Source organism: Lepisosteus oculatus, chromosome 26 (genome assembly GCF_040954835.1).
Source record: "Lepisosteus oculatus isolate fLepOcu1 chromosome 26, fLepOcu1.hap2, whole genome shotgun sequence".
NCBI classification, from domain to species: Eukaryota; Metazoa; Chordata; class Actinopteri; order Semionotiformes; family Lepisosteidae; genus Lepisosteus; species Lepisosteus oculatus.
Window position 1 is genome coordinate 1,135,341 of NC_090721.1, and position 26,030 is coordinate 1,161,370.

Sequence of the window (26,030 nt, forward strand, 5' to 3'; positions counted from 1 at the left end):
CCTGCACTGTTCTTGTGGGTGAAGTGAACACTGATGGGTACTTTGACACTCTGCCGTCACTGTGTGGCTAAGGTGAGGATGTACTGCAGGAGTGCAGCTGCTCATCACGGCGTTACCTGCCACTGTGAAATGAATACCTGTGCCCAGCGCGGAGTCAATGTGACGAATGAAATCTGAGCTGGCGGGGGCTTTGTGTGACACCATTATCAACAACCAGTTTTTACCTGGGGGGCCAGGAGGGCCAGGTATGCCGGGGGGGCAAGGAGGTCCTGGGGGTGAGAGGTGGCAGGGGCGTCCTGGGTGGTGGAACTGTGGGTGCTCCTCATCTGTGTGATAAAGATACAGCCCCATTAGTACATGCGGTCCGTTTGGACTCTCTGAGTCGTGCCACTGCATTACAGCACAGCACTGCACAGGCACAGGCTTGCACACTTGAGTACCAGCCTTGTGCATTATCAAGAAGCTGCTAGCAAAAACAAGGCCAGATACTATCTATCCTGTAACGGCTGGCTCTGAGCTCTCCGACGAGCACGCAGCGGTGACACTGCTGCGTTATTTCCAGAGATCGAGTTCATCAAGTGTGCGAAGCTGAGCGCGGGCAAAGTGTGTGGTTGATGTGTTGGAGAGATTAAGGGATTGAGCGCAGCTGTCTTTCCACAGAAACATCCCCTGAATTTTCCCAGAACTGCTGTTGCTCTCTGATGACTCACAGACATCCTACCTAAGAGGTGCCTGCATCCCCGACAAGCAAGATGAGCTGATCTGAAGTATAGGACTGTCTAGGCAGGCAGTAAAAATGTATATGTGATTGCACATCAAATTCAAAATGGCAAAATAAATAGCAGACCTAATATTTCTTTCAGCTCTTTTGTATTCTTCATTTCACGCACACCCAATTTGGAATCGCCAATCGGTTTTTTTTTTGTCCGGCACGTTTTATGAACACTGCTCCAAAAAACCGTTGGGGGTCTTTGTAAAACTGGAGCTGTCCCACGACACCCCTGCTCTTACACACAGGAATGAGTTGGATGCTGCTTTGCACTTTAGGCTATGAGGCAGGAGAAGAGAAAAAGAGGGTAACTTAACTTCATGACCTTTTTTAATTCTCTGGAGCTGAGCCTAAACACTGCAAGGAATAAGCAGCCGGCAGAGGCCTTGTACTCCTGTCTCTAGGGCTTTACCAGGAGCAGCAGACGTGCTGCAGGAAAGTTCGGCATGCAGCCACAGGGTAATTCCAGCATCCAATCGGCCTAATGAGAAGACAGGTTCAGGAGCGATCCCTCTGGAGCTAATTTCTGCAACTCCGGCAGACTGCAGAAAGCACCCCTTCTCTGGGAGCAGCAGGGCTCAGTTTGAGAACCTTGCTTCTCCTCCTTTTCTTACAGAACAGGTTTTTGGCTCAGGGGGCTGCCACGTTTGCCAAAAGCAGACTGCTGTGCTGACAGGTTACAAATTGGGACTGATTTACAGCAGGCTGACTCCAGCCAGAGCTGAGGCTTAGACAAAGCCAGCCTCCTAATTAAATACAGCTTGTCTGCGCACAGGGCCAAGCTGGGTGCCTGGTGCCCTCTAGTGTTGGACTTGGAGAAGTGACTCAAAACACTAGGATACAGCTGGTAAAGGGGAATTTTTTATGGGGGGATTTTATGACAAACCAAACCCTTTTGTTGAGAAGGAAAGGGAACAGTGAATAAAATAAATGGAGCTGTGATAAAAAAAAATCTAAAACACAGTATGAATGTATTCATGTATTTATACAGTTTGATTTGAAGCATTAAATTAGAGGACGAAGTTTTGGATGCATCTACTGTACATACTGTAAACAGTAACATCAAATGCAATTGACTTCAAGTAACAGCTCAGAGTCTACATGCAACAGGCTCACTGTGAGTGTGTAGTACGCTGGTTCCGAAGTTAACTGTATGTGACAACTGATAATAAAGGATTTTTTATGTTTTTCATTTTGGTGTTGAAGCAATAAATAGCAGAACAAACAGGATATCCTTTTCAGTTAGTTTTTCAGGTATTTCAGGCCATTTTCCTGTCTAAGATCATACATTTTACTGCATTGTACACAATCTTATTCTCTGAATTATGCACTTGAACTCACTTTCTAAACCCAGGGCTGGAGCTATTGGATACAGAAGGATCTCGGACATCTGAGAATTTAACACTTGGAAATTCACTTACTCGTAAGTTGGTCTGGTCGACTGGTGTCTCGAATGAAAGAAGAGCAGAGGCTTGCCAAGCACAACTTTAAAATCTGCGCTGCGACAGACGAGGAACGCGAGACGTGGTCTTGTTTCTCTATTGTAACAGACGTTCCCAGTTCTGTGTTGGTGCTGTGCGAGTGACAGGCTGGAGACAACTTCCCTGGCTCAGTGACCGTTTAACTGTCCATTTCATCACAGCGGGGCGTCAGCGGGGGTCATGTTGTCTATTTCAGCCAATTACTACAAGCTTGTGATTACTGTCGTTTCTTTCAGTTGATCAATTTTATTTTAAATAGTTTAGAACCAATGAATGAGTACTGTGGTACATCACGCAATGGTACTGGGGTGGATTTGGTGATATAAGACTAATTTGGCTAGTCATGACAGTCCTCTGCAATGAACCCTCGTGAACGTCAGTCTCTACTGCATTTGCTGAAAGCCTGCAGGGGCCAGAGAGGTCACAGGAGCTGCTGACTGCTGGGAAGTAACAATCCAGACCCCACTCACAGGGAAACTTAGTCTCGGTCACCTAGAGCCCTGACAACTGTTAATGCTGACAAACTACAAGCGTGTGTAAGGTGTGTAGCTCTGCTCTGCGGGGGTTCGATCATGGTGGATCCGAGTGGACGCAGCACCACTCCCTGGACAGCTGGGAGCTGTCAAAAGACCGGGTCTCCCGCTGTAGGGGAATTCAAGGGGTGACATCACTCCTGGAACATCTGCGCTGAGCCTTGGTACATATGTACAAAGTGGACAGGGAGACATGGACCAAACTTGGCTCTTAATTAAAAATCAGTTTCCTTGGGTTTATGTCATAACTGACATTCGTCTCTTCGAGGCAATCCTTCATTTTGGCGATTAAGAGTTTACGAAGGGCGCCGCCCAGAGATAAAAGCCACAAGGGGAAGAAGTAAAATGCAAGAGCACTAAAGTGGATTACAAAAACTGTAATTAAAGTTGGGAACCTTGACCTGAGAAAATACAAGAAGTCAGGCCTCAGCCTTCCAGCGCGGTTAAAAATAAATCGGTTATCTTTGGCACGGCTCTACAATAAACAATCGTGAGAAAGCAGCCTAAAGTCAAAGTGAAACGGATCCAAAACACAGTTTTCAGTTTGCATTCCTTATTTTGGTTAGTTTTATCTTGTGACAATGCTCATAAAATAAGGGATGCATCGAGTGATATCACCATCTCCATTCTTTCTTATTTCCATGACGTGCAGAAGTAGTCAAAACATTGTGTATCTCCATCAGCTCATTTCATGTTCAGACCCAGATGAGTATTTGGAAAAGAGACTTGCTGTCCTATTAAAGCTAAGAATAGCAGCCGGGCTGCTTAACTATGTCTTAACAGGCAGCAGGGGGCCTGTTACACCAAAACTGTATTACTTTTCCAGCAAGAAAGCCCAGGACAGACTTGACACATGGATATACAGTCCGACTCAATATCATTAGCCAAATGAGGCCCGTATGTGTAAATTAATAGGTAAGGATTTTGGATGTTGAAGAAGCCAAAGACAGTTCTTGTGTTCCTAACCTCTGCCTTTTGGCAATTTGGAATCTCATAAATGCTGTCAAATTATTCCTGGACCTTGACTACAGCGCTGTCAATAGCAAGGCCCACACCTGCTCGCTCCGTCTGCGTCCTCTACGTGAAAGATGGAGAAACGGGGCACTCTCCTTCTTCCATGGCACTGAGAGGATACTGGCCTACCATCCCTGCAGTTATCACTCGATTCAATCAAGGACAGATCTTCATATTCACTCTACTCCAATAAGGCAGGAGCAAGCGAGTTTGCCCGGGAAGTGAAAGGGTGCAATGGTTTGTAGAAGTAACGGCAGGTGTTATGCTGTGATGTAATGTGTGGACGCGGGCAAGGTTACCCTTCTGCCTTGGACTGAAGGAGTTTGTGGCACAACCTGTACAGGGGAGCCCCCCCACTGAAAAGCCACACGCAGGTGAGACGTTTTCAAGAAAGCAAGGGTTTTGACGCCGCACACTCCTGTAAGCTGTGGTGCCTGTCTGGCTGCTCTGCCAACGCAGCAGATGTGGTGCCGGTCACTCACACTCGACTGCCATGCGCCTCAGGACGTCCCCTCTAGGTTCTGAGCTGATTTCAGGGGGGGCGACGGGTCCGGGGGGTCCTGGGGCCCCAGGGAGTCCGGGGGGGCCTGGCATGCCCATCTCACCTGGAAGTCCGCGTTTGCCCTCAGGCCCTGTGAGTGTGGACGGTGGAGGACAGGAAGAGTTCCGTTAGCTTAAAGATCCCTTAGCTTCATGTTTTGAAAACAGGGTCCTGCTTATGGGCAGCACAGAGATGCAGTGGTTCGCGCTTGTGTGGAGTCTGTATGTTCTCTCCGCGTTTGGGTGGGTTTCCTCAGGGTGCTCCGGTTTCCTCCCACAGAAAGACATACTTGTAGGTTAATTGGCTCCTGGGAAAACTGGCCCCGGTGTGAGTGTGAGCGTGTCCGTGTTTGTGTGTGTCCTGTGCTGGACTGGCGTCCTGTCCAGGGTGTATCCTGCCGTGTGCTCTTTGCTTGGCAGAATAGGCTCCAGAACTGGATGAAGTGGTTAGAGAACGAATGGATGGATTCTGCCTACTCAAATGGAGCTTTATGTGCCAGTGTACAGTTGATAAATAGTGAAGCAACATCACACAGGACCTGTGAGATTATCCTGGCCATAAAGGAGGAGCAGCAGCAGGGTGAGTGCTGGGGCTAGGAGAGGCACGTACTGCATTAAGCAGAGGAAATGGTGTGGGCAGCTAAGGGAGAATGGGACACTAGAGTCAGAGTTCAAGGAAAACGGCAGGATGAAATTTATGAGGGGGGCCCACTAGCTGTGAACTTCATCACTGTAAGAAGCTGGATGAACCCTGTGATCTCGAGAAGAGGTGTGTGTAGGGCATACAGCACAACAGTCAAACGCCTGGCAAATTCAGTCACCAATCACTGACTGTCAGAGTGACTCCTGCCTTCATCTCGGGTGTAAAGGCTCAGAAAAAGATCAGTGATCACAAATACAGCTGCAGCAGGGTGTCAAAATGCAAGGAAGCAGGAAGCAGAGAGGCCCGTCAGCATTTGCTCCATGCGCAAGCCCACTGCAGGTGAGTAAAGGTTTAAAGAAGGACACAGATACTCAAAACCTTTTAAGATCGCTTTATCGCACCGTTCCCCCGAGATACCCGAGTCAGTATCCCGTTCAAGCTGAGTTCTCGGTTCTCGTAGGCAAGTGGAGAGAAAGAAGATGTCTCCACGCTCTCGACGATGTGTTGGAGTCGGAAGGGCTGAATCTGCTGGCTGTTAAAGACTCAATTACCGGCGGCAGGGAGGTGCTTTTACCTGGGGGTCCCACAGGCCCTGATGGGCCAGGAGGGCCTCTTTCTCCCCTAGGCCCAGGAGGTCCAAAAGGTCCATCATCCCCTGGGGGTCCTGCATACGACACAGAGAAAATTGACACAAAGAGAAACGGGCAGGGAAAAGCGATGAACAGAGCGATTCTTCTTCTTCTTCTTCTCTTCTTCTTCTCTTCTTCTTTTTTTCAGCAGGAATAAACCTATTACTTGTTCCTTTGCAGCCTATGCATGCTGACGCAGCTCCCCACCTGAACTACATATATACAGAATTACATGTAAAGCTGAAAAAGGATCATTAGGAAGACCAAGAGAGAGGATGGAATATTGCAGTCAAGGCAAGAATATTTTTTGCCTCATATTTATCTGTTTCAAATATTAAATTTCAACAGTACATGGCAAAAATGTCACTTCACTGTTCCAATACTTATACTTTTCACTGTTAGTAATATGCTTAAATGCACCAATTCAACATATGTTTCAGCTGATGAGAAGACACCCAGAACATCTGTGACCCTGTGGGTCCTGAGGTCACCACCAGTGAGCCACTGAATTACGAGATGAGCAGAACAGAGCAGAGGAGGACCACGGGCTAAAAACACCCCAGTTCAGCTGTAAGAGGCCCACGCCTTCACATTCACTAGGTGTTAAAGTGGGCACAAGAAGTAGCAACAGCTGCTTGCCTGTTGTAGAGCCATGTGTGGTGCTGTGTAGATGGCTCTCATTAACGCCACATGCTCTCAGCAAACTCCCACAGTCTTTGCATTCTTTTTTCCCCATAAACCCTGTAATGTGACCAATTTATAAATAAATCAATACTTTATTATGGGCCACTTTAGAGAAGTCACACTGTAAACCCAGCACTAAGATGCACACCAAAATGAGCATTAACCACCACAGTTCGAGTATCACTGGAATTTCCACCCCTGAGTGAGCAAGCAATTGTTTTATTTCAGCTGACATCAGTCTGAAAGCTGCAATGGATTGCTGCCCTGAAAACAAGTGTTTTTACTTTGGCTTGACATAAGCAGATAAAAAAATCTGTAAACTATTAAGTTATCAGTCTAATAAAATCACTGACCATTAGCTGATCCTTATTATGCACTGTGAAAGAATGTGAACTCACTTCACAAAAAAACAAGCTAATTATGCCTTAAAGGCATACTAGCCAATTAAGAAAAAGTAAATGGTTTGTACATCTCCCCATATTGCAATTCCTAATTAAAATAAGATATAGCCAATCATGTCAAGCTCAATTGGCAATCATCTTGACATTAGTTCTATACTCCACATATTGAGACAGAGACCACTGCTAGAAAACAAACTAGTTAGAGCCATTGACTATTCTTTATGTAGCAGGTCCCAGTGTGCTCTTAGCGGGCAAATAGAGGAGTGGTGCTACTCTCACTAGCAGTACTACCAGCCCATAAACATCTGGCAGGTCCCATAGTTCAGTGCTCATGGCCAGCTGTGCCAAGTCTACCTAGGAAACTGCATACAGCCCAGACCGGAACAAGTAATGCCTTGACTACAGAGCCTAACCTGCACTCTGAGAAAGCGGTGTCTTTACTCAGTCCAGGTTTTACACCATTCTAAGAAGCCAGAAGGCTTCTGCGTATGAAAGCTGCTACCTAAAAGTCAGCTAATTCTAGATGAGAAGGGATCAGAGGAGAGGAGCTACTGCATCTCAACACTAACCCTGAGGCTCAACAGGCCATGATGGTCCCACAGGTCTGATGGGCCGCTCTGTATCACCAGGTGAGGAAAAGTTCCAACTACTTTCCACCATTAAAATCTGAAACGAAACAAACACATTGGGTTAAAACTGTGTGCGGAGAGTCATTTCCCACATGTAATAGAACTGCTCTCTCTGTCTCAGAACAGCAGGGAACAGAAACTAAAACAAAACATGGATGGTTGAAGGCTGCCTAACGCACAATCTGATTAAAGGGAAGTCCAGACTCACCTTGGACTCGAGGATCTCCAGCCTGTTGTTCATGTCAGCGAAGGCAGTGCAGTTTATACACTCTGCTCAAGAGAACAGACACAGAAGTTACACTTCGAACAGCAGCCCAGCTGCCTCAATGTCTCAGCCACAAGTGAAGCGGCTAACATTCACAAAACAGGTCCGAAAGTCTACTGTGTAAAGTGAGCTGGCAATACCAAAATGTGCCCAAAAGCTGGCAGAAGCATCGGAAATCTGTTCTCAAATCATCTGACTTCTGATTAAAGATCTGTAGTGCCAGAAAAGAGAGGACAGAGGAGCTCAAGATTAGAGCAATTTGTAAGACTGACTACATGATTATTTCATATGGAGCACTATTTCGTTTGGCACTTGAGTGCTGAAAGTTATTAGTTTTTCTTGACATTATTAGGAATAACAATGATTCTGAAAGAGGCATCAAGACTCATGGTGACAACACACAAAGGGAAATAAAAGAATGTCCCACAAAGGTGAAAGAAGAGACAAACATTCCAAGAAGAATTTCCAACATGAAGAAAATCCATAAGCAGCCAGAAGCCTGTTAATTTTACAGCAGCTACAGGATCTTCATGGTTGTCCCCTTTCCCCACAACAACTGCTTCAGTCAGGGTGTTGTGCTCTGTGCATATTTATCTCCAGGCAGCTTATTTTAATATGACAGAGCTACAGTATGCACCCTTGTAAACATATGCACAAAGAACCAGAGATGTCAGACTCCCATGAAGTGCGTTGTTAAAGAACCTATGCGAGACGGTATAATCTGGAATAGACTGGAGTAGGACATCATGGAAGACACAGCAAGGTTAGGTCGGGTGACAGACGAGGGGTGGTGACGGTGGTGATCCGGTGCACGGGGAAAGGCCGAGGCGACAAATTCAATACAGTCCAAAGGGGTAGTTAGAGCGCAGTCCGATGTCCAAAATGCCGGGAAGTCCATCCGAGTCGAAAACAGTGAGAAACAGGAAACGGGGAACTAGGAACACGGAAGGTTAAAACCATGACTGGACTCAGAGGTCAGGACGCTGTGATAAAGCCTGTGCCCTCGGGCTGCTCCTGAGCCCGGTCATAGGTGGGCTTTTCGGACTTTTGGGCGTTTTCCAAGGCTGGGCCCGGAGCCGTGGAGACGCCGGGCTTAAATAAGACAAAGGGGAGGAGACACAGGTGAAACTACGGAAGTAAGAACAACACAGAAAAGGGTAGGAGCGCCCTCTAGAGGAGGAATGACGACTATGACAGCACTAGTGCTTCAAGAAGCAAGTTTTACATTTCAGAAGGTCACAGACCCCGAGCCGCATCCGACAAGCAGGGCAGAAGGGACTGACTGCTGTCTCTCCTGGTTGGGAATGCCGAGATCCCATTGCCAGCACTAGCCCTGGAGGTACATGAGCTGCAGAACCCTCTCCTTGTGCTGGCGTGACTCATAGGGAGAAAAATGCAGAATGTCCCCCGCTAAGTGCCCCCCCCACCTTTCCTTCCCCTGGACCTCCTGTAAGAAGCCCGGGACCCCCCACCTCCCTCCAGCAGTTGTTTTCTGTCTGTCTGCCGGCATTCCCCACTGCATGCCCAGACGCTGCAGACACACTCCGGCAGCACGGTGCCCACCACAGGCCCCCGCGCAGCGCCGGGCTGGGAACCAGCAGAGCTGGAGGGAGGTGTTCCACCCACACGCGCCTCGTGCCCTCACCGCTGCTGTCTGTGTTGTGTCTGCTCCGCTGGGCTTCAGATCACCGCTGGGTGCCCGAGCCCGATGGCAGCCGCGATTGCCCGACAGCAGCCAAAACCGCCTGCGATCTGGAGCTCAGATCTGTAAGCAATGCGAGCGTGCTTATTTTACCTCACCTAGCAATTTAACATTAACAGCACAGCCACAATGCACGTGGACCTCAAAATTAACTGTGTTTCACAAAGGGCAAATATTCAAGAGCTCCTTTGTTGGACGGCTAAAATGAGCATACTCGCCCATTGTCATTGTGTATGTGTATGTGTTTGCGGGGGATTCAATACACCTCCGTGCACACCGTGTTATTAAAACTAGGTCACTAGGTCACACTTCCTCCTGTCTGTCACTTGGCAAAGCAGATTTTCTACATCTGTGTCGTTTACAACAGGGAGGCTGTCATGTCCACCCAGGAGGGAGGAGTGCAAAAGGTGGTCTCAAGGTGACGGGACTGGGGCTTCGGCAGGGAATCACCTTGCAATCCGGCTTCTACCTCAGCCACCGGTCCTCCAGGCAAACAAATTATAGGCTTTCAATTACAAGGACAATAGCTGCTGTTCTGCACCTAATTAAGAAATGAACTAACAGGTCTGGACCCTGTTGCCCAGACTGAGGTTCCTTCAGCTTTACCAGGAGAAAGGCTTGGATGTGCACAGAGCTGGCCGTCTTAACCAGCACGCTGCACAGAGGCGGGAGCCCCCACAGCCCAACCAGGAGCCGGAGAGACCCCTCAGACAGCTGCTAATGAAATTCTGTCTGCAGGGCTCAGGGAACAAGGAAATTGCAGGTGACCCTTGAAAGGCGAAAAAAAAACCTACGGTTTTGCAAACGCAATAAAGAATGAGTAAATTGTAGTTGACCCTGACAGAAAAAAAAGTCTTCCTAACCTCATAAAGAAACTTTAACATCTCCCCCCAAAGATAAACATCACTCACATCCTGACATGCGGACTTCAGAGGACATGGGAAATGGTCACGAGGGAATCCGAGGCCTCCAGCTGATATCTGGACTTTCTGTTACCTCAAACAGTCAGGTATCGATAAGACAACTAGTCCTCAATGCCTTTATCTAAACATCTCTCCAGAATGAGTCTGAGGACCACAGATGTTTCAAAGTGATTTAATAATACTTATTTAAATTATTAGATTAACCAACAATTAAGTGATTACATCCTAATTGTGCTTTTCCACATGCCATTTACCTGCCTCATCATTGTTCAGACAATTCTTAGCACAGATGTTGCAGTTCTGGTAACGCTTTTGTGAATGATAAGTGAAGAATGAATCCAATTCACTTACCACCCCCCAAAAACATTAATCTAATTCAATTTACTGATTAAAATAACTAAATGTTCACCATCTTGCTAAAAATGTTATAAAACTTATATATGCTTTCATAATAACATTAAATTGGGCAACAGTGTGGTTGGCATTTCTGCTTCACAGCACTGGGGTCCCGGGTTCAATTCCTGAGCTGAGGTGCTGTCTGTGTGGAGTCTGTATGTTCTCTCTGTGTCCTCATGGGTTTCCTCCAGGTGCTCCAGTTTTCTCTGGCAGTCCAAAGACATGCTGGTAGGTTAACTGCCTTCTGGTAAAACTGGCCCTGGTGTGAGTGTGTGCCCTGTGATGGCCTGATATCCCCTCCCAGGTGTACCCTGCCTTGAGCCTGTTGCTTGCATAAAGAAAAAGAAAATGGATGAATGGATTGCTGGACAGTGACTAACAGCAGGTTTGCTAACAGTAACATCACAATGGCGATTCACATCCTCAAGGCTCTTCAGCCCTCATCAGTGCACAGTGCATCGAGATTCAGCGATGTCTCACCAGTGACTCAGGCGCAGAGTTGTGGTTTTAACACAATTTATAGCTTGCTTCGCGCATCTGCAACAGTAAACTGCTGGATGGCAGGCAGCTTTAGATCCTTAGAAAGTATAAAAGAAAAAGAAGAAAACAGACGCTCCCCCAGGAGTCCGCAATAAAAAGGCACAATCTGAAGGCAACAGAGATTGCAGACCAGCTGCAAGGCAACAAGGCTTAGATATATTTTCCAGATGTAGGAAGGGGACCCCACTAAAGCCCAAGGTGGGGAGGGGCTGTAACACTAGAAGGACAGTTGCTTTTTATTAATATTTTTACACACATCCAGTTGAGATGAATGCAATGGCCGACATCGGGATGCCCCAGAAAAGAGGTCTGTAGTCTCAGCATCACAGTGTATTCTCTCACAAACACACACAGAACCCAGGACCCTCTCACAGAGGGAGACACATCGCATATCCATTCCCAGAAACAGGCACACAGGAGCATTCTCAACAAAGCATGTCTCTGCAGATATGGGTGCTGTGATAAATAGAATGTGATCTTGTCATTTTGATACGGCTGGCTAGATCATCTGTCCGAAGGATCTCTTTTCCATCTTCTTTTTAATTTATCAGGAGTAACTGTTATCTACCATGAAGTATTAAGAGCTTTAGTTTTGAAGGGCAAAGGGTGGAGGAATTATAGATCATAACACTCCCACAGTCTACATTTCTCCCTCCTTCTTCCACACAAAATAGTTAGGAATTTAGGTAACTGTAAGTTCCGTCTTTGATTCCTATATTCCTGTAGTATTCAAGAAAAGATTGAGATATTTAGCTCCACAAATCCAATACAGCCTCAACAGAGTGCATGACTGAAAGTCTAAGAGTACCCTTTCAAACTATAAGGAGGTTTCAGCAACAGCCTTGTGATGTATCTGACGGCACTGCAAAACTGTCTGCTGTTCATTCCACACAACTCCCCCTTTCTGCTGTAAGAAAACATCCCCCAGCGTCAAACCCACACGCACACCTCCCTTCCCAGTCTGGGAGGAATTAGTGGGGTCAGGCCAGGCCCGTGCCCTCCAGTGCCCCCTCTGCGGAGAGCCCTGACAGAGGAGATGAATTGTCTGGGCCTGTGGGGCTTGATCAGGAACACATGGTCAGGCTGGAGCGGCAGTGCCCCCTCGGCTCCTGCCACACAGCGCCGCCATCCCTGCTCCCAGTCCTCTGCCGGAGCGCACGGACACCGCCGCACACTGGGACCAAGAGAGCCAGCGGAGACCCTGCAGGTCACCAGCTTCCAAAGGCCTGAGAGCGACAGGAAGCAAGTGAAATAGCAGTTAAAGTGAAAATGGTCACAAAGGAGAGGAGGCCCTATGGCCCATCCAGCCCCTTCTGCGGTTAGGTGCAAATTGATCTAAGGATCCCATCAGCTGACCCTAGTGCTGGTAGATAAAGATGTGATTCCTGGACCTGGTTTTAAATGCTGTGTCCTCTGGTTCGTGTTTGACTCTGACAGGATTCTCCTGGGTTGACCTTGAGGATTCTGAATACAGTCCTCATATCAGGTCCCCCCATAATCTTCTCTGTTCAAGACAAAAAAGGTTCTGTTCCTTCAGCCTGCCTCCAAGACGAACAGAAGCAGATCCTTGTTTTACCACTTTTTGAAATCCCTCAAGTGTTTTGTACTCAATCCCAATCTCTGCAAAGCCGAAAAGCAGGAGAAGGTTTTAACTCAGGTTTCATTATTCAGTGTCATGTCTGCAGTGTAGAGGAGGGGTTTCGAAGCTCAAGGACATTCAGGGGGAACAGCCTTAGTGGTGCACAGGCTCTGAAACACACTTCGTTCAAAAGTGCAAAAATAACAGGACATTTTTCCTTGTGCCAATCACTTATAGTACCATAGGCCTCAGTGGCACCAGATGTGCTGCAGGAGTGACATCACCCCCTCGTCCCCCAGCAGGAGACCTGTTCTTTTTGGCCTGTGTGAGTTGGCCACAGTCTTGAAAGCATGTCTACTCCAAGCCTATGTGAACATGATCACAGGCACAGCCACAGTCCTGCCACATATACAATGCAGATTTTGGATAAATGGTAATCAGGAGGGGAAAAAAAAAGCCAATCTTAGTTAATAATTCATTTTAGCTGTATACTGTAGCACTTCCATTAGAAGACCAAAGCACCTTACAGTACATCTATCAGGGAACCCATGTCATCGGCCAGTGGAGCAGCCATTCTGCACCAGCAGATCAGGGGCAGGGGTGAGAAATCGTTTCACGAGTTGATTTAAGAGGGAACTGGGAAGTCAGATAGTTCAAGGCCAGAGTGGAGTCTAGCCAGGAGACAGGGTTCACACCCACTCCTCCGGACAATGCCAGGGGACCTTTAACGGCCTAGTAGTCAGGACCTTGGTTTCAAGTCACATCCGAAGGATGGCTCCTCCTACAGGAGAGCCACTGTGTGCTTTATCAGCACCGCTTACAACCACACCCTCATGTTCCCTCGAGGTCTCCCATCCCAGCTGTGTCCTGGCCCTGAGATCTGACGGCTACAGCCTACCACAGGAGTCGAATTCAATTTTTATTCAGGTAAGCGATGCACATCGGCTAAGGACATCAGACCAGAATCACACATATCAAATCAAGTAACGGCCCACTACTGTAACACAGTGTGGCTCCCGAGGAGGCAGGTCTGAGCTTGTTCGTCTCCTTGATCCGCCTGTCCGAATAATTTAATGGCAGGTCTGCCAACGAAACACATGTGAAAGGTGCAACAATCGAGGACTGGGACCAAGAGAGCCAGCGGAGACCCTCAAGGACTCACAGCACGTCAGACGATAATGTCACTCCTCTATTCCAATACAACCTGTAGCCCGGTACGTTTACTTACTCGAGCAGCAGCTGCCTCGATGTTTGGCGTCACGTTCCAGACATCTGCTCAGCAGTGCTGGGGAAGAAGCCGTACCAATGTCTGGGAGGACAGTATCATCTCACCCTTTTTAACGTAAACAGAAGGGGCTACACACGTTTAAAATTTGCCTTAGCAAGGCATGGAAATAACCCATACTTTACTATCAGCTGGCATAGAACAGGTGTGAGGTATTTAGTTTTTGCTGCAGCAGAAATTCCACACTTCACTAATGGCAGTAAAAAAGCTTACAGCTGTAACCCACGCCAACAATAACATTTTTAGAATAAGCAAGTGTTTAAGAGAGGGCATTTTAAGAGACAGAAGTACGAAATTCCTTTAGCTTGTGAACGTGCACACAGGAGACCTGTGTTGGGCCAGCATGGTCTAGATGTCACAGCATCACACTGTTCTTCTGAATTACATTCACCCAATAAAGTGACCCCACAGCTTCAGGTGTTGGATTAAAAGCAAATGCTTTCCCTATGAAGAGTTCTGCATCTCAGTTTGATTATCAGTATATCTTTTGCCAATTCAATGAAGCCTGTAGCTGTACAGACACCATGCTCACTTTGGTCCAAGACCATCCAGACTTCACTCCTACTCCTCAACATCAATATTATGTTCAAGACGCCAAATAGCATTCCAGCATCTCCTTACAAAGACAGTCCAGACGAAACACTGCCTGGTTTCTGCCCTTACAGCCAGATGATTGCTGATATGAATCTGGGCTGTGCCACCAGTTCGCTGTGGTCAGGAGATCCCTGGGGAAACTGCACAGCCAGTAGTAATCCTCCCTCTGTCTGAGTTCACATGCCCTGTGGCAGACATGCTGGACAAAGACACGCTGTTCACTCTGCAGTCTCTATACCAGTTGTCTATATTCTACTTGTTTCACTGCATTCCACAAGGATCTCAATGTCTGTCTGGCTTTGCTCACACACAATGCTGTAAAATGTGACATTAATATCGCAACTCTAACATCAATCAATTCCTGACACCAATACCAACAAAACGTGGGATCACTGTCTAGTACTGGTTCCGAACTAAAGAGGCACTAGAGTCGCTTTTGTGGTTTTTATTTTGCTTCACCAGAAACAATTTCTCCATATCTCGGTTGCCCTTTGCTAGATCTGCACTGCTTTTTAAATCCGCTTTCAAAAATTGATAACACTATTTCTGTCTGGAGCCAAACAAGCTTCAAATACCACTCCCATCAATACAAATTTCCAGAAAGAATATTTCATTTAAAGCACAAATGGTGGTTTGTAAAGGATTTTATCGACTTTGTGGTCAAAGTTTACATGCTACTGCATTAAACACACATATAGATTCATACTGTTCCGTCCCATCACCCCATAATTATTTTTCCCCAGTTAAAAATGTTGGGCTTGGCATTTCTGTACTTTTCTTATTGAATGGGAAGGCCATATTTAAATTTTAGCTCGTCTGCAAAATCAAGAAAAGAATTAAGCCCTGTGTGGGACAATGTGCATGGTCTTGCAAAACCATGCACGTGTGATATTCGCAAGAAAGAGGATGAACAGAAATAATATGAACATCTTTGAAAGTGAAACTGTGCCACACCACAGCTGTGGGAGCCCAGGCCCCACTGTAGGCTTGCCATCAGTCCAGACGGAAGGTCATTAACACAATCACAATCACACACCACCGGGGAATGTTACGGTAAGAAACACTGCACGATTCCGCCACTGGCTGAATGGGTAGCATAAGGTCACAGAGCAATGCTTTGTTAACTCTTTTACCTCTAGATTTCATAAAAAGTTGCTTAAAATCCACCTTACTGTATTAGACATTTTTCAACCAAGATTGTCCTACACACAGACCTCTGTAAAAACATTCTCCCTGTGCAAAAAAAAAACTCACTGACACCAACCAGCCTTGGGACAGCTCAAGTAAAACAGCTGGAATTAAAGCCGAACAACACTACCTTACCCACTAGGACACACTGACCACAGGCTGGCCATAGACACTGGACGACACAGGCAGACCTGCCTTCCCAGAGACAGGCTGTGCTCCCGCTGCCAGCAGGGAGAAGCAGAGACAGAGACAAACTTTCTGCTGCACTGTGATAAATGCTCAAATAACAAATCTAATCCCAGAATTCCCACACTTGCCAGAATCACAGCAGCATCCGATCCTACTGGAGGAGGAAACTCAACAGGGCTGGCGGCCCAGTTTGCGATCTCTTGTCACAGCCTGAGGAATGGACAGTGGGCCTGTCCCACAATAATGTTTTAAATGATTTATGTACATGCCCAATGAAAGTTCGTATTGTAAATGCAAATGTTGTCTTAATTGTATTCGGTTAAGAAGGAGTTTACTGACTCTTACAATATCTGCAAAAGTTCTGGAAAAACAGAACAGAGGTAAATACAAAAATAATAAAACACAGGAAGGTACTTATGAGAACAATTACCACTATGAATTCTTGGATGTGAAAGCTAACTATTAATAATCAAATTCTCTCACTAGGCGATTGAACTAGCCTGGCAATTCTCCAACATTACAGTAGGTCCCTGGTCTCAGTAAACGAAGAGGGAATTGGATAAGACTCCTGTTGCATATCGGGTCGAGCCATTTCCTCTCTTACACGCTGCCAGTTTTGTGTGCAAGCCAGCCTCCTGCACCAACAGACACGAGGCTAGAACAGTACATTCACAAAGATGTGCTGACGTTCCCCCATGTGCAGTGGCAGGGTTCAAGGCTGAGAGCTTTCCAGATGAGGTGGGCATAATAAAAATACTGGCACTTCTAATTTAAAAAATAACTAATTAAAGGAGTAAGCCATCCATCCATTTTCTAACCACTTCATCGAATCTGGCGGGGGAGCTGGAGCCTGTCCTGGCAAGCAACAGACGCCAGGCAGGAGTAAAAATAATTACAGCTGTTCCACATTTAAAATACCAATTATAAATTAAAAAGATGATTTCATTATAATTTAGCAATGTAATAATTAACCATCAGTCTCTTCTTTCCATTAAGACCCACCTCTAAGTGGTTCGATTTTCTAGGGCAGGATGGCAGCGTGCTGTTAAACTCAGTCTCAGGTGTTAGGCTCTACACAGACCAGATCACGTCTGTCTCTGTAAAATGCCCTTGTGCTGGACTTGTGCTCCATCAGGAAGAGCCTCGTGGTGCAGACAGCACATTATTCTAGCTTTTTTTTCCCATTTTTGGAACTCACAGAATCTTCCATGACAGTTTAACACCAGCTTCTTTTGCCAGTGGTAGCCGATATAATTGAAGTCTGAGACTGGACCACAGAATCCAGCCCTGCTTTCAGATTGCAGGGATGCCTTCAGATGAAATACTGAACAATCATACTCGTTGGGAGTGAATTAGCTACAGACCTGGCCCACACGGTGGCTTTTAGTAGGCAGTGTGGGCTGCTGATTGTTTGACACTGTGACTCAACACAGCCCCACTGGAGCACTCCTGAAAGTCTAGGCTCACTGCTGACTGGGATTCAATCCGTTGTGAATCTCTTGGGAATCACCCACCCCCAGAAGTCACAAGGCTCACAGGGGAGAGCTCAACTGGTTTGCAGTGCCTTTAAAATTCCAAAGGGTTAATCCAGATTAGCATGCTTCATCAAATAAGCCCCTTGCACCTGGCTCTGCCACCAGGTGTCCATTTGCACAGCTCTGGCTCTTTGCACTCATCAGTGCCCAGAGTTTAGCGATGAGCTCTGGATTTGCTTAATGAAAGGTGACTAAACTCAGAATGGACAGACGGGTGGCTGCTGCCTCCAATAAAGCAGAAATAAGAGAAGACATGACCTGGAGATGTGAGGTAGAAAAAAGAGCAAGCCCCTCTCATCTGGAAGCATTTATCCGTCTGGATTTAGGGAGACGGGGGAGCTCTCAATCCCCCTCCACGTCCTCCGGCGGAACGCGGGCCCCTGGGCTGTCCACTCTGAGGTAATGAGAGCTGACCGCTTGCGCAGTAAGGACTGCACATCGTCGTACTGCTCTCACACACAGCCCTGGAAACCATCTCTCACGACTGCTGAGGGAATTTCCTCAACGTCTGAGCGCCGACTCAAAGGGCTACAAATGATAAACTTGCTTAACCATCCGCGTGCCTTAAATGGCTCAAACATGGTTTTGGAAAAAGATCAAGGGCAGCAAAAGTCCATTTCAAATGGAATAAATATGACTCCGGAGCCCTTTAAATCTTTCTACAGATCACTGTCCCAGCATACAGCAAAAAAACAGAAAAGGCAAACATGAAATAAATTGCAATAATTCTCATTGTAGAAAACCTTAGTCGCCGACCTTATTAACAGAAGATCTTCCTGACATCTGAAGCATGAGAGCTGAAGTGAAAGGGTGAGCAAGAAATCATGGAAAGAAGCATCAGGATATTAATAATCAGTGGTGCCTATGTACAGCGTCGCATGTCCTAATATGGGACATCATCTCTTCTGATCTGTGCTTAGGTCTTAAGTGAGTTACTTAGACACGTGTAGCTGTACTAGTGCTTTCCTTAGGTCCACCTGATAGTCACTCACCTTTGTGAATACAAAGTATTTATGGTTACTATCTGTGTCCAATAAGACACTGCTTACATGTGTCGTTTGCGGGCAGTTAGTCTATCTTCGTGAATGAGGTCCAATGTGCTCAGCACTGAGTGGTCACAGTCTGGGAAGATCATTTTTCACCCTGCTGGTGTCTCTGGACAGCGGATTGGTGCCAATCATTCCTTTGTGTCTTGCAGGAACTGGCTGGCTGTGAACTGACTTCATTTAACCTTTAAGCTTTTACAAACACCACCAACAGCCTCCACTGAGAGCCTGACACTATCCTTTATCTTTCGAGCTGCTTGATCAAACTCTGGGCCCATTTCTGAAAGTAAGCCCCTTTGCTTTCTTGAAATGTAACAAGGCAAGTTCATTCACAATTATACTGAAAGCATAAGTAGTGGGGGTTTTCCATTTTTTAACCGCAAAGACAGAATTCTGCATCATGCTATAACTGGAAGAGTAAAACCTCTTCGGGACAGATTGAGTTAAATGATAGCGAAGCACCTAAAAGCTTTCAGCGATTCTTCCTTCACGGATCCCTGTGGATTTCACTTTCTCATCAGCCAAAGGGCCGGCTGTCCTACTGGCCCGGTGCTGCTCGGGAATGCTGCGGAAAGCCAGCTGTCACCTCCCAATCGGCAACGGAGAGCAATGGGGAAAGTGTGGGAAAGACACACAGGGGGCTCGTCCCAAGCTGGGGGGGGGCATAGAGAACGAGCCGGCCGATCCTGATGGATCCAGCAGCCTCCTCTCAGCTACGGCCGTCCTGACGTTCTGACCTCCTGGGAGCTCCCTCCTTCCCCAGGCAAGGGAGAGCGGCTTCAAGCTTCCCTCGCGGGGACCTGCGGAGCCGCCTCCGCCCCGCCATATGGATGTGATTTTCTAAACACTCTAACTGTTTTGGAATTATTTGCCAATGCATTTACAAAGGTTAAGCAAACAATAAAAAATATGCACATTTCTTTCTGCTGTAATTTCTTTTTTCCACTATGGGCCCTGCGCAAGGTTAACCCTTCAACGGATCTATGCTCTCATCTCCTTCCAGGCCGTCTTGCACCGTCACATGCAATTCTCCACGACCCCATCTATCTGGTTTTGCTGGAACTGCCACACTAAATGGCCTTTTCTGGGTTTTTTTAAATGGAAAAAGATTAAATAGCACTGGGAAGCATATCAGTGCTGCATGGGATTATTCTACAAGAATTTGTGCATTTTACAAGGTGTAACTTATTTTCTTCCTTGGGAAACAAACTACTAGATCTAGAAGAAATTATTAATAATTTATCATCATGCAGAAAGCACTGTGGCTAGCCGTGCCTCCTCTTATGCCGAAATCCAGGGCAATACAGCCTTATGTATTTAAAAACATGCATCTATGTATGACGGCAAGCTCCCTGGGAAATGTCAAAATGCTGTGGCGATTCCCATGAGGAAGATGTGAAACAAACCAAATCAAAACAGATTCAAGCAGCCCTGTTCTCAGAATGCAGCCCCCTCCCCACACACACATCTCCGCCTGCAATACTTGTAAATTTATCCCGAAATCCAAAACCACCATCTGTGTGACGGGCTACCTCTGAGAAAGCTAGCACCATGTCCCAGAGGGGTTCAGTCTGTCTACATATTGGCACGAATGCAGAGATAAGTGTCTGTAGCCCTGCAGACTGTCCGAAAACACGACTTGGGGTGCTGTCTCCCCTCTTTACCCACTCACTCACACCGACACACCAGATACCCTTACTAAGAGAAGAACATGGTATGGAAAGGGAGCAGACAGAGCATGTCTAAAAGAGAAACTGTGTGAGGAAACTAACAAAAGGGATATGATCCAGTGTGCTGGGACCTGGGCTTCTCTATTTAAGTGATAGCAAGCTGACACAATCATGAAAAACACACATAGGTCCCCCTCAGACGCCAGCTCCTTTCTGTTGCGGTGTACAGTTCCAGCCATGTCCCCGTCTACAGTATGTCCTGGACTGATCCAAGCCACTGTCCCAGCCATATCCCTGCCACAAGCCTGGCCAGATCCCTGGAACTATCCAGGTCAGATCCCAGGTACTGTCGTTGGTATATCCCTGCCACAAGCCTGGTCAGATCTCCGGCAGTGTCACTCGTAGATCCCGCCCACTTTCCCAGTCTGATCCTTGATGATTCCACTGAAAGCTCTTGAGCGAAGCGCTCAGACAGCTGACTGTTAGACCCACGGCCAGGATTTGTTTCAGAACCTAAGATCTCAGATGTGCTCATGTGTGGGCTGTGCAAGATCCCTTAAAGGGTTAAGCCTTCCCACTCCCATGCTTGGGGATGTTGCCCTGGTTTCTATTCTATTGCACCTATTAACAAAACACATTCCAGACAGCCAGAGATCTTGCAGGGTTACTCCAGCTAGTCCCTGAGGAAGTCTACTAACCCTGCCCATCTGCTGTCAATCAAGACACCTCACAACCTGTTACATTCACAGAGACCAAGCTTCCCCCAAGCTCACATACACTTCAGTCCCTAGCTGGGAGAACTAACTCTTCTGAGGAAATTACTGAGCATCTGTATATACAGCAGAGATTGAAAATTCAATAGCAAAGAAAAAACATACAAGAGACTGAAATAGCTCCATGTTTATGGAAACAAATTGGCCTCACAAAACCATATTGACAAGGCCAAGGAGGCTAATTTCTCTGGACAAGCGATCACAGTGACTTTTACATTGTTAAACACACAGGTAGATCTTCCCTGAAGATAATTTGGGTATAATAATGGGCGTAATATAATTATTATATTTAGGGAAAATAATAAAACCATGCATACAAAAGAGAATAGGGGGCAACAAAGCAGGTTGGAAAAAAAGCATGAGCAAACAAAAAAATCTCAATTTTACTACCATTTTCACACTTTCAAGTTTGTCTTTTTGACTTATTTTGAGAAAGGTAGTAATTTATAATAGCTACCACAGACACATTGATTAATTTCCCAAAACCCCACCCCCTTTCTCATGCCTTTTAATGACACAGCTTGAAAGGTCAGTCATTGTGAATGAGGTTCATGGCCTTGCAGAGACTTGGAACTATCTTGCACAGCCTGTGTAAAATAAAAAAAACAAAACAAAAACAATTTATATCGAAAGTAAATAAAAACTGCAGCAGCTAGAAGCCAACCCTAGATGTAAAAGTGTCTCTGGCTGAAGCTGGACAAAACTGAACTCTAAAATGAATCTCACACAGTTCCTGAAAGTACTGTAAATGTGAAGCTGAAATCGCCTTGGAGAGTCGGTGTCCTTCGCAATCCCAAGTGCGCTGAAACATGAAGAGAGCTGCGATGCTGGTAAACTCATTGGAAAAGCATCAGGCAGCAAACACTCCCTGACCTGATGCATCAGAAGGATTGATGCAAAAGCCCAGTCTTTACACCCCCACTGCTCCACGTTCATCTGCAGGACTGACGAGAGTCCAGCCAGGAGACATTTAGCTCTGGTTGCCCCATGTGCTAAATTGAGCTCTTTGGATTTCACTCCATCTTGTGGTTTCCCCAACTGCAAAGATGCTGATTTTTGCACAACATGTGTTCACAATATGCTGACATGAAAGCTAGTGGTTTACAAAAGCACAAGGTCATTGTGTACTGTTTATGTATTTAAAGGCGTATTTGAAATGAGAGTGTCTTAACTGTCTTAACACAATTTCTATCCCCTCTTTGATTGCCAAGGTGCGGACAGGGGGTGGGTGAGGAATGTCTCGTAAGCTGCCAGCTGCCTCCTTCAGAGAGCATGTCTGTGAGCTGCAAAAGCCAAACCAGAATGGCTCAACTCAGACTATCTTCTCCCAGAGGGGCCCAGAGTTTGATCTGTTATTGATCACCCAGGAGGTTAAAATGTTGAATTGGGAATAAAAGCTTGATGAAAAGCAAAGGAACTAGCATGAATAAAAGACTAACTAGCAACCATTTACTGGTCTCAGTTAATACATCACAGTCGATGATGCATCGTCTGCGTCGTTTCAAACATGGGGGAAGGCAAACTTCTCATTCCAAGATGATCTGATTTCTTTCTTCAGAAACACTGCAGTGTAAAAGGAGCGTTTCCTGAGACGGCAGACCACATCAATGTAATGGTTCCTGCCATCCCAGAATTCCCCCCGGGACCTTGCTTCAAGTCTCTCGACTTGTTTATGAAAACAAGTCAAAGAATCTGTCTGGGTTGGATTTAAATTTTAGCTGGCAAAGGGATCCTAAACTACACTGGCTGGGCAAAAGGTCTCTGGCTTGCTGGAGGCTCCAGCAGTTAAGAGCAGATGTTGAGCCCTATAGTACTGATGATGCTGGTTCAGTTCCAGTTCATATCATTGACTGACTGGGCCTGGAATGCCAGCAGGTCATGGTACACAACTGGCAGATACCCACTGGGGCTGGGTTGTGTGGAAGCAGTCTGGGTATTCACTTCTTATCATATACTCATCCAGTTTGCAATCACCAATTACTGTAGGACCTGTTTGTGTAGCAGCGACTCCCGGTACAGTAGTGCTTGGAAAGGACTGAGAGAAGCAGGACATCTTCTGACATGCTAACATACTCTCAACAAACTCTCATCCTCTCAACGTACACCTCTCGTGTGGAACCTTTCTTATGTTCTTACCCACTGGGTGTGAGGCATGGTAACATCATACTTTTCAAATATATGTTGCTTTTTTATTTTTCCGTTTTTCAGCTGCAGGTCTCAGATTCTGGTCACAGGTTTTCTGGGACTAGAGCTCCTTGAGCTATGATGTTTCTCCCCAGCGGTAGGTTGACCCCCTGTCTCTGCCCATTTTCAGTGCTTCTGAGCTCTACATCACCGGGGCTAGTTGATGACTGGATTGATCTGCTTGCTTGTTGAGACATTTAATTTACTTGTTTCAGTCCCAGGTTTCATAAAACGCCCAACTTCAAGCTTCAGTTTACAGAACTTGGAATAGTCTCTTTTCAACTTTCTAACCCTTTCTCTCCTCAGATTAATGCTATAAATTAAGCAAATTAATGCTATAAATTCAAATAATACAAAAGAGCTATTAATAGGTGATCAGTTAATGATGAACAGATGTGGTGGGAATGACTATGTACTGTATCAAACATCTCCCAAATAAGCAGCATTTCTGCAGATGTCCAGTTAGGCCATAAATCTGGCTTGGATCAGTGGATTTCTGAAGTTCGGAAGCTGATTATTGATTGATCCCAGTTACACAACACATATAACATTTTAAGAGCTGCAAAATGCACAAACACGGAGGCTATCTCTGAATAGTTTAAGAAATTGGCTGGAGCAAAAATCAGAAAATAGTCACAGAAGACCATAGTTGGAAAACATTGAGGTAAACTTTACTGCACAAACTTGAGATTCTGGCACAAACTGAGCAATGTTAAAACAACTAAAGTCAGGCTTCGCCAACCTGAAAATAGCAGTGGTTTTACAGCGTCCAGACCTGATGACAAATGGAAACTGGTGATCGAACTGACCGAAACGCCCAAATGTTTAAAGTGCAGAATCTGCCTGTTCTCTTTTCCAGCTGCTGGGTAAGAGCAGTGTTGCTGGAGGACTGCGCAGGCCCCAGCAGCTGAGATGAGGGAGAGAGGGAACTTGAGCTGGGGGGGGGAGTCAGGTATTAACAACAGCTGGAACTGATGACCTCAGTTTCCCCTGAAATCCAAAACAAGCCCAGGGCACAACAACAGGGGCTGTGGGGAGGAGGGTCAGAGCAGAGAGGCCTGACTCGGACTGGACTTGTTTATTCAAGTGCTGGGAGGAACTGGGCCCCAGGCGCCCAGCGCACAAGACTCTGTCTGTAAGAGCCCACAGTGCAGTGGGGAAGGGAGTGTGTGCATTTCGGGGGGATTATAATCCTGCTTTCTAGAGGAACTGCATCATGAACCCAGATGCTGCAGTGGCCAAAAGTGGGCCAAAGAATTCACAGCTACCACAACCTCAACATGAGCCAGCTCTGGGTTGTGGGTTTATTTTTTACAACCAAACAACATAAAATGAAGGGACATTCAGGACTCGGGATTAGAGACCTCCTAACAGTCAACACAGCCACACTGCAGACACCATTAAAAAAAGTCTCTGAAATGCTGCCAGTTTGTCTCAATAAGCAATCAGATGAGAAATAAGTTCTATTAGCTGTCATCTACAGTTTGTCATGTTGTTACTCTGTACAGTCCAATCTGACAAGCAAAATAGATTATTAAGATAAAAGCCTAGAAATTGTGTCCTAGCCAAAGACAGACCTACTTACTGAAGCAAACAGTTTTGATCAGTACTAAACGCCTGTGCTCACTATGTAATACTGATCAAATGGTCACTGGATAACCTAACCTAGTGGTGTTTTTGAACAAGGCCTACTGTAGATGAGTCCATTAGGAAAAGACATACAGTTGAATTTAAATATTTAGATCTTTCAATTTAGGTGCAGTTTTAAAACCTGTCCTGACACAAAATCTCAATGAACACAGAATCTTATGGTCCCCTTACTGAGCCATTGCATTTCCAAGCACATTAAAGGGCTTCTCTTCTTGTGATTTGTACGATCTGGAAATACCAATATAATATTGACTTATTGAATAATCCACACAGAAGAGACAAGATTGTGCGTTAGTTCATCTAAAGCACTGTGAAACTGGACAATAAGTCCTACTGGGGAACAGTCATGTGAGCCTGCGGTTGAAACGTGGAATCTGCACCACTTCCCCTTGTCAGAGGCTAGAGACCACAGTTCCCGTCTGTCCGACTGGCTCAGACCACTGCCCTGTCTGCAGTGGCATTTTCAGCACCTCACTAGAAGTGCAAGACTCTTAAAGATCAGAGAGCCTGCAGAAGGACTGCCCGAAGAGCTTGCGCTTGACATATTTTTGGTCCCTTTCTAAGCAGGACAGTGCATCATTGTCTACAGCTTTCCCTGGAAGGCAGTCCCTGCGGATTGAGCCCGGACCTCCTGCTTCCAGCAGAGCAGTAAAGTGGGCCTCGCCTCTTTGAGCATGGCATGGGGCACAGAGACAAGGAGGTCAATATATTTCACTGGGGGCAAAGGTCAGGGACTTCAGCACAACTTTCTACCTTCTTCTTCTGACCAAAGTGAACAACCAAGAAGCTACATATCACAAGGTGCAGATGTGAAAGTACATGTGGTGCCGTGACCTCTTCCCTGGTTGTTTTGTCTCTGGGCACAACAAGTCTCAATAGAATTTCACAGAACGTCAGATCCCTACTCTGTTCTGTTTTCTTGATTGGAGCCATCTTGTGCTCCAAGGTGAGAGTGTCTCTCCGCTCAGCAGCCGCTTTGCCTACACAAGACCTCAGAGGAAGGAAGGCTGTATTCCAGGTGGGGGTTGGACTCACCTTCGCTGCAGTCATCTCCCAGGAACCCCGGGCAGCAGCGCCACTCCAGCGCCGTCACCAGCCGATACGCCACCCTGTAGGTGGGCCTGACGAGGGTCCTGTAACTGACGCAAAGGGCACCGTCAGCTCCAGGGCACAGCCAGTGTCAAGAGG

The 26,030-nt window shown here is 46.4% G+C and overlaps 1 protein-coding gene across 2 annotated transcripts in view; it reads right to left on the reverse strand.

Annotated features, from left to right (window-relative positions):
• Window positions 1-26,030, reverse strand: part of LOC102697584 (collagen alpha-1(XXVI) chain) — a 37,653-nt gene that overhangs the window by 6,302 nt on the left and 5,321 nt on the right. The window contains exons 3-8 of one of the 2 annotated variants that reach the window (XM_069184477.1): window positions 25,878-25,981; window positions 7,532-7,593; window positions 7,264-7,360; window positions 5,555-5,644; window positions 4,280-4,429; window positions 225-326 (exon numbers count right to left, since the gene is read on the reverse strand). In XM_069184477.1, coding sequence (XP_069040578.1) covers window positions 225-326; window positions 4,280-4,429; window positions 5,555-5,644; window positions 7,264-7,360; window positions 7,532-7,593; window positions 25,878-25,981 — 605 coding nt within the window. The remainder of the gene's footprint in view (window positions 1-224; window positions 327-4,279; window positions 4,430-5,554; window positions 5,645-7,263; window positions 7,361-7,531; window positions 7,594-25,877; window positions 25,982-26,030) is intronic. The other variant, XM_015367826.2, reaches the window with a different exon arrangement.